Source organism: Hyaena hyaena, unplaced genomic scaffold, assembly GCF_003009895.1.
Source record: "Hyaena hyaena isolate Hyena2069 unplaced genomic scaffold, ASM300989v1 scaffold_60, whole genome shotgun sequence".
NCBI lineage: Eukaryota > Metazoa > Chordata > Mammalia > Carnivora > Hyaenidae > Hyaena > Hyaena hyaena.
In genome coordinates this window covers 898,536-907,860 of record NW_024080692.1, presented here as the reverse complement: position 1 = coordinate 907,860, position 9,325 = coordinate 898,536, and the positions used below count along the sequence as shown (strand labels likewise).

At 45.1% G+C, this 9,325-nt stretch overlaps 1 protein-coding gene across 1 annotated transcript; it reads left to right on the top strand.

The window, feature by feature from the left end:
* Positions 1 to 582: 582 nt before the first annotated feature.
* GCM2 (glial cells missing transcription factor 2) lies at positions 583 to 8,867 on the top strand. Its single transcript, XM_039231835.1, has 5 exons — positions 583 to 672; positions 5,377 to 5,629; positions 5,754 to 5,866; positions 6,249 to 6,374; positions 7,929 to 8,867. The coding sequence occupies exons 1-5, from the start codon at positions 583 to 585 to the stop codon at positions 8,865 to 8,867; spliced, it is 1,521 nt and encodes a 506-aa protein (XP_039087766.1).
* Positions 8,868 to 9,325: the final 458 nt, after the last annotated feature.

Genomic DNA, 9,325 nt, shown 5'->3' with positions numbered 1-9,325 from the left:
GCCTAGGAATTGCGTACTGGTTCTCAGGGGGACTTGCCGGGAAAGCGTCTATCTCAAAACCTTGCATCGAAACCCAATCCGAAATGGCAGAGGCGAGGCGAGGTTAGGAGACCAAAAAAAATAAATAAATAAAAAGATTTCAACTTCAAAGAGACATTCCAACTTCCCACCGCCAGTCTCGCACCTTGACATCTTGGCTTTACGTTCCCGAGGGCTCGGGGCCACCTCCCCCTCCGTTCCCAGTTCTGTCCGGGAGGGGTGACTGGCCTTGCAGATGGCAGGAGGGCGCGAGCTGACGACGAGCGAGGAAAGGCGGTGCAGGGGGAGGTGTGTCTTTATAAACGCGCGGGCAGCTGTCAGGAGCCCACGCTGCGGACCGAGTGGAGACCTTTCAGCACCGCGGCTGAGAACAGGGCTCTTTAACCCGCCTTCACCACTTCTGGATTTCTAAATAAATTCTCTATCTCTGTCTCTGTCTCCTCTATCCAATACATTTGTTAAGAGGAAAACATCACCCATCTCTAGATTTTCTTCTTCTGTTTTTCAGGATCATTGGCGGCGAGCGCAGGCGAGGTGGGGCAGATGCTGGCCGAAGCAGGGCAGAAGGAAGACTGTGTGTGCTCCTACGGAATGAAGCTCAGTTGGGACATCAACGATCCACAGATGCCTCAGGTACGTGAACCCGGCTGTGGGCGCGCGTGTGGCTCTGGGCCATCCAAGAAAGGGCTGGTGGCGTTCAAGTTCTTGCAGAGACTCAGGAGAGACCTTCTCCTTCCACTGCCACATCCCTGGAAAGTCCTCAATGGTTAGAGGGACTCACAAACAGCAGAGATGCGTTTAGTGATACGCCTTCTCCCAGCTCTTTCCTTGCTCTTGGCTGAAACACACCGATAGCCCTGCAACTGTCAGGCCCCAAGTTCCCAGTCATCTGGTGAGAGCAGGATGCCCGTCTCACTTTCCTTCATCCCAGATAGAAATCAGGTGATTCTTTCTTGATCCATTCTTTGAAATTCATGAGAAGGGTAACAGAGAATCTCAGCCAATGTGGATACCACTGCCTCTCACGCAGCAAAACTGTAAGATGCAACTATCAAGACTATCAATCGGGGCCACCCGCATCTTAAACAAATAGCATGACTTGAGTCATTTATGCAGCCGCTAGGGGCTGCCTGGGTGGTCATGCTAACAAGACCATAGGCACAGAGAGCCTCTGGAATCCAGATTTCGGATGTCACTTCTGAGCTTACTGCTCTAATGACAGGGAAATCACCTCCTGTTAGGGTGAATTTGTTCTATTTTGTTTTGTTTGGATGGAACAATGTAGTTTAGGGCCAAGTCCAGGAAATGAGCTGGGCAGTTATTCTTGGTCATACTGGCTTGGGGCAAAAACTGAGGAAATGCCTTTGAAGCCCTGGGCTTAGGTAGAAGGAAAGAGGAGTGGCTCCAAGTATTTGCAATGGTGGACTTCTAGCGACGTTGTGGCATAGGGGTAAGAGACATGGTGTTTATTCAACATCTATGATGTGCCATATTGATATTCAGATGGGTAGCAATTCATTAGCAAAGTCAAGTAGCCTCTCAAAGAGATGAGCGCTTTTTTTGATGTATATATGCGTAGTAATTCAGTTTTTTTAATGTTTATTTTTGAGAGAAAGAGAGAGAGGGAGACAGAGTGTGAGCAAGGTAGGGGCAGAGAGAGAGGGAGACACAGAATCCAAAGCAGGCTCCAGGCTCCCAGCTGTCAGCCCAAAGCTCGACATGGGGCTTGAACTCGTGAACCACGAGATCATGACCTGAGCCAAAGTTAGATCCTTAACTGCCTGAGCCACCTGTAGTAATTAGGTTTAAAGCCTGCTACTTTACAGTTACCCAGTACCATTTGTGTGAAAGTGGACCACAGCATAGCAAAGACACCTTGTTCTCACTGACTTCCATCCAGAAAATTTTCATAGGGAAAATAATCGAATCTTGAAAAGAGCCACTTTCAAATAGTGGAAAGATGGCTCCTCTTTCAAGCATTTTCTAGACTTTTGATGCAAATGTGAATTATTTTTCCTTTGGGAGCCTGGTTCTTAAGCAAGGAGTGAGTGTAATCTCTTAAAAGGGCAGGTGCACTGGGAAATAGAAGTGGAAAAACAGGATCCCACCCTTGCTCTGGCTAACTGAAGGGGAAAGAGCTACACTGGCTGTATGACCTTGAGATAGTTCCCAAATTTGCCTTAGTTTCAGGCTAAGATGACCTGTCATCAAGTGGTGGAACTAGATAACAATCTTAAACTATCACCCAGATTTCCTGTCATGGTCGGTGTGTGCATGCTCGTCTGCATGTGCATGTGTGCTGACACATTAGAACAAATGCAGCTCAATCCTGGAGTCCTCTACTCTTGTTTTGATTTTCGAATATGACCTCTGTGGCTTCATTTTCAGTGTCACTACTGCTTTGGTAGCTGGTATGAGACATGGGAGGCATGATTCTCTCATGAAAGTCCCCCTATAGGGGGACGCTAATGGCATACTCTCTTCTGGAAAGAAGAGAGTCTATTGTCTATTTTACTAAGATCCTTAGATTGAAATGTTCACTTTAAAAATAAAGATATTAGCATTTAGATATTAGAGTTGATAGTACATCATTATATATCTCATTTGGGACTTACCTTAAGTCAATGTATTAATTTATTTCAATTACAATATTTCTGAGAAAAGATAAATGATGCCTATTAGTCATAACAAAGATTTCGACAATATCCCTGTGGTTTTGGAACCAAAAATGTGCATTTACCTATCACTGTTAGAATGTATACTACTAACGATGCATCCAAGTCAGAATTGTCGGACTGAGAATAGGTTTTGCTTTGCAAATGTTAGATCTAATTTCTTTGGATTGGGGGGGGGGGGGAAGAGAGAAGGTGCAAATGACTTAATACTATGATAATCCTCTTCCAAGCCTCTATCATACCGGTAAAGCCAGTGGGGTCTGGCCACCATAGATCTGTTTAAATACCAGTTATGCCACCATAGAAGGTTATCTCTCTAACTTCCGCTTCCTTATCTACAAAATAAGGGTATGGATGCCCATCATGGAAGGCTGTTGTGAGGATCATAGATACTTCGTAATGTAGCTTTGCAGGCCATACTGTCTCCGTGCCAAATGCCCAGTTCTGCCATATACAAAAAAACAGTCATAGACAATATGTAGACAAATTTGCATGGCCATGTCCCAGACTGCTTTCTTTATGGATCTTAATTTTGAATTTTATATAAATTTCTCTTTTCTGGAGGGGGGAGGAGGAAGAAAGAGAGAGAGGGAGACAGAGAGAGAGAGGAAGAGTTTGAGCAAGACAGGGTGGGGTAGAGAGGAATGGGGAGAGAAAGAATCTCAAGCAGACTCCATGCCCAGTGCAGAGCTCGATGCAGGGCTCCATCTCACCACTGTGTGATCATGACCTGAGCCAAACTCAAGAGTCTGACACTTAACCGACTGAGCTACCCGTGTACCCCTGAATTTTCTATAATTTTCGTGTGTCACAAAATATAAATCTTTGGATTTTCCCCCAGCCATTAAAAAATATAAAAATCATTCTTAGCTTGCGAGTTGTGTACCAAAACAAGTGACAAGAGGGGATTTGGCCAAGGACTCTAAGTGTGCTGACTCCTACCCTAGATAGCACCTGGTAAATATTAAGTGCTTAGTAAAGGGCAATTTTATATTAAACTTCTACACAACAAAGACATTGGAGTATAGATAACACATATCATGGACAAAGACCACCAACCATGAATATTGAAGCAGCGCTCAGAATTTTGTTCATTTATTGTTTTATGATTTTAGGAATAGAATTTAATGATTCATCACTTCCGTATAACACCCAATGCTCATCCCAGCAAGTGCCCTCCTTAATGCCCATCACCCACTTAGCCCGTCTCCCCACCAACCTCCCCTCCAGCAACCCTCAGTTTATTCTCTGTATTTAAGAGTCTCTTGTGCTTCCCCCACCTCTGTTTTTCTCTTATGTTTTCTTCCCTTCCCCTATGTTCATCTGTTTTGTTTCTTAAATTCCACATGTGAGTGAAATCATGGACTTAACCTATTTCGCTTGGTGTTCAGTTTTTTTTTAAATTTTTAATGCTTATTTATTTTTGAGAGAGAGAGAGACTGAGCACAAGTGGGTGAGGGTCAGAGAGAGAGGGAGAAACAGAATCCAAGACTCAGGCTACAAGCTTCGAGCTGTCAGCCCAGAGCCCTATGTAGGGCTTGAACCCACGAACTGTGAGATCATGACCTGAGCGGAAGTCAGATGCTCAACCAATGGAGCCACCCAGGTGCCCTCGAGTGCTCAGTATTTTAGATATAATTTATTATTTCAGCCATGGGGCTCTTTGTTGAGGAGAGTGACAATCCACATTGCCCTGGGGAGAGGCCCAACCCTCCAGCAGGCTCCACCCTGAGCTTTACCTTGATGACTAGGACCTCCATCACAGTGTCCCTATAAACGTGGAGAGCAAAGTTGGGAGGAATAAGAAGAGCTGCTGTTGTCTCTCTAGTGTTGTTCCGGGTATCACTACCGATGTGACTGACAGGTATGGGGTAAAGGCAAGAGCTTTCAAAGAAAAAGCACTGGATCAAAGTAGAGATATTTACAGACTGAATTGCATTTCAGTGATAGAGCATTCCAGTTACTTTTTCCCCTGGCACTTTGATGCTTACTTTGAAAAATGTTTTCATAAAAAAATTTTTTTCTAATGTTTATTTATTTTTGAGAGAGAGAGAGAGAGAGAGAGCAGAGGAGGGGCAGAGAGAGAGACGGAGACACAGAATCAGAAGCAGTCTCCAGGATCTGAGCTGTGAGCACAGAGCCCGGCCCAGGGCTAGAACTCCAAACCACAAGGTCATAACCTGAGCTGAAGTTGGACACTTAACCTACCGAGCCACCCAGGTGCCCCAAAATGTCTTCATTTTTAATTTAACATTTAAAGATAACCGGAAGTGGTATGTATACCATTACGGTCAGGCAAAGAGGCTCTGCAATCAAACTGTTAGGGGTCAAATCTGAGAGCCAGGTCTTACTGTGACCTTGGGCACAGCAATTAACCTCTCTGGTCTCCATGTACTATTGGAATAAATGGGAACAATAAAAGTCCCTATTGTCCGTGTGAGTTCTGAAAGGCTAGATGAACTATTACATGGACACCATTCGGAGGATAATCAGCAAACAGAACGGCAGGTGACATTTTGTGACAGTACAGTTTCTGCGTTTTATGACATCCCGGGAATGAAAAGGGACCTGTTTTCACTCTAACGTGCTCAGGACAAATTAAAAGTGTGCCGTGTGAGGTGCTGGCCAGATCAACCCCACCGTCCTTCCCTTCCCTTTCCAGGAACCGGCCCACTTCGACCATTTCTGCGAGTGGCCTGACGGCTACGTGCGCTTCATCTACCGCAGCGACGAAAAGAAGGCCCAGCGCCACCTGAGCGGTTGGGCCATGCGCAACACCAACAACCACAATGGTCACATCCTCAAGAAGTCGTGCCTGGGCGTGGTAGTGTGCGCCAGGGGCTGCGCCCTGCCCGACGGCTCCCGCCTGCAGCTGCGGCCCGCCATCTGCGACAAGGCACGGCTGAAGCAACAGAGTGAGGAGGGCCTTTTGGCCTCGACTTCTCTTCCCTCCCCCGCCCCCCACAGGTGTGCCCTTTCCTCCTTCGAAAGAGGCTGAGCTCCAGTTGTTCCTGATCTTTGTCTCCCTCTGCTTTGCAGAGAAAGTGTGTCCCAACTGCCATTCTGCATTGGAGTTGATCCCCTGTCGAGGGCACAGCGGGTACCCTGTAACCAACTTCTGGCGGCTAGATGGCAACGCGATATTTTTTCAAGTAAGTGAGGGGAGGGGAATATTACAGTTTGTGGTGGATTGTAGGGACCAGCCCGCCTGCCATGTGCCTTAGGATCTCTGAACTAATCCAAATGCAGCCTTGTGGTCAGAATTCGGTGCCCCTACGAATGAGCTCACCTTGGGTGTGCTCTGTAAGGGCTCTAAACCAAGTTATAGTTATAGCTGACTTAGGATGGTGAAAGGATTGCCAGGTAACCTTTTAAGATTTCTGTTCTTGATGCTGTTCACTAATTTTTTTTTCCTCTGTCGTTGTGAAAAAAAAGAACAACAACTTGAGATCTTTGGAAAGGTGTATTCAATTTTTGACAGACGTAGCAAGTTTCCAAAGAACAAATGTATGGTTTATTTCCTTATTAATGCAGGCCAAGGGAGTTCACGATCACCCAAGACCAGAGAGCAAATCAGAGACAGAAGCTAGAAGAAGTACCATCAAGAGACAAATGACCTCTTTTTACCAACCCCAGAAAAAGAGAATTCGAGAACCAGAGGTAATGGGGAGCTGACATTATGCTGTGGCCTGTGTTCATTGTTATCACAAAATGCATTGACAATTATGTAAAATATGAACTTCATTATTTAGAAAGGTTTGATTTTATGTGAAAATTATATCTCCAACCAAATGTCATTGAATCAACATTTTAGATAGATTTTTTTAAAGTTTACTCATTATTTATTTTGAGAGAGTGAGAGCGAGAGGATCCCAAGCAGGCTCCACACTGTCAGTGCAGAGCCTGATGGGGGGCTTGAACTCACAAAGTGTGAGTTCATGACCAGAGCCAAAGTTGGATGCTTAACCAACGGAGCCACCCAGGCACCCCTTTTTGGATAGGGATTCTAATTTCTTCTTTTTAAAAAACAAAAGCAAACCATCTCTACTCTCAATGATGATGTGAAGATGTGTGCTGACATTCTGATGCAAGGGCAGTTATCCATTTTTAATAAAGAGAGAAATATGTGCATACCAACAGTGAGTTAACGGTGCATCCTTGAGAGGGTAGGAGCCTTGGCATTATTTACATAGAACAGATAACATTTCTTGGGGCAACTTGATCCAGTCTGGCTTTTCAACCAAAGCACACCAAGCCGGCAGTGTTAGTCTGGGGATAAGAGAGACTGATGATTGAGCAGTTTCTATGTACCAGGCACATGTGTCTAAGAGCTTTTGCACACAAAATGGTAACAAAAGCCTAAAGAGGAGGTTATTATTTTTGAGCCCCATTTTTTTTGCAATTTTGCCGATTTTATTTTTTCTTCGAACTTATCTTTCCTGTACTAACTTTTATTTGTCCAATTAGAGTTACCTACAGTTCTCAGCACTTGCAATGTAAGGGTAAGAGGCTCTGGTAGGCTAAACATTAGTTTCTATTTATGCTCAGAGAAACCAGATCAATTGTGCTAACTTTATTTTTTCTTTTTCAACAGTCTTAATTCTTTCTTTTTGTTAAAATAGGAATCTGAGGCTCAGAGAGGTTAAGTAACTTGATCAACTGATGAGGGACAGAGTCAGGATTTGAACCCGGGTCTGTGTCAGGCTTCTGTGTCTCCGCTATTATAAACCTAGGATGAGGAAACACAGGACCATCTACCAGTCAGACTCACCCTTCCTGACTACCCATGAACCCTCTTCATTCAGCAGTAAGCTTAAGTTCTACAGTCCTTGGACCATGTGCCCAAATCGCATACCCAAGCAGTACCATGCTCACGACACAGAACCCACTAATTGGAAGTGTTTTTTTTTTTTAATGGTTTTATTTTTATTTTTGAGAGAGAGGGCAAGAGAGAGCAGGTGAGGGGCAGAGAGAGAAAGGGACAGAGGTTCTGAAGCAGTCTTTGTGCTGACAGCCGAGAGCCCAATACGGGGCTCGAACTCACAAACTGTGAGATCATGACCTGAGCTGAAGTCAGAGGCTTAACCAACTGAGCCATCCAGGTGCCCCTGGAATCTGTTCTTATTCGGTTGGTTGGCTACTGTTACAGATGCGTTTGCCTATGTAATTTACATTTTTATTTACAAGTAACAATTTATATCATTTTTTTTTTAGCCTGGGGAGAATCAAGACAACAGTGGACATTTCAACAACATGCCTTCCTTGGAAGATCCAGAAGAGTTTGATATAATTACTGACACCGGCTTCCCTATTCCAGGGCAGCCTTGCTTTTCCTTCCCCAACTCGGATGCTTACAAAGCTACCTGTGACCTCGCCGCCTTTCAAGCAGACATAATGCCACCCTTTCAGAAATATCCAAACCCAAGAATCTATTTGCCCAGGGCACCTTGCAGCTATGAATTGGCAGGTTCTAGTTACACAAATCCAAGCGCACATCCCACCCTTTATAAAAATCCCAGCAGTATCCCAAATGACAAGGACTGGGTCCATCTAAATGCACTGCAATATAGCATCAACTCATACAGCAGCTTTGAGAGGAGCTTCGATTTCGCGGGTAAACAGCATGGCTGGAAATCAGCTCTTGGAAAACCTGGTTTTGCGGAGAGGACTGACCATGGACAGTTCCAGGCTGTCGCCACTCACCCCTGTTATAACACAGAGCTTCCCTGCAGGTACCTCACGACTCCCCCGGCAGGTGCTCCCGCACTACAGACGGTGATCACCACCACCACCAAAGTGTCCTATCAGGCCTATCAGCCCCCCGCTCCGAAGTACTGTGACAACGTGCCGGAAGTTAAGAGCCTTTCAGGGTGTAACTATGCTTCTGAAAACATCCCCGTGTCCATCTATCCGGAAGGCATGGACTTGCCAACCACAGTGGCCAGGGAAGCCTCTCCCACAGGGCTGCTGCCTTTGAAAATTCCAGGTGATTGCAGAGCTCTGAGACCCACTTTGGCTTTTCCTCACGAGTCGGCTCCCTCCAGGACAGACGGAGCAGAGACTTGGGATGTGTGTCCACCGAGGTTGGGGTCCGCAATTAGTTATTCTGATGGGGTTAGTCCATTCTTTGGCTGTGACAATGAGGATTTTTGAACCACAATCCTGGGCACAACGTAATGTTGGTATCCACGCAGGCAGGAGATGTGGGAGAGGAACTATCTCTTATTGAGTTGGGAGATTGATCTAGTAGACATAGATAATGATAAAAATGCTGATCAGTTGAGAAAATTATGGGTTGGGAGTGTTTAGATAGTATAGGGAAATTTTGCACAGCATTTGAAAACCTATCACTCTACCTGGCGTTAGGTCTGATGTGACTCTCCCAAATGAACGAATGAGCAAACTAGACGCCACAATGACCAATAAGCTCAAGTCGCTGGAGGAGAAGCCAAGAATCCTGGTCCTCATGCTAAGCCTTTCCCATCTGACGATAGAGAATTTCACATATCCTTATCTGGCCTTAGAGGTCGTCAAAATAGCTTCAGGAAGAAATCTTTACAATCTTATCGCCTGAATCACTTTATAAAATTTTTATTAGAATTTACAACGTA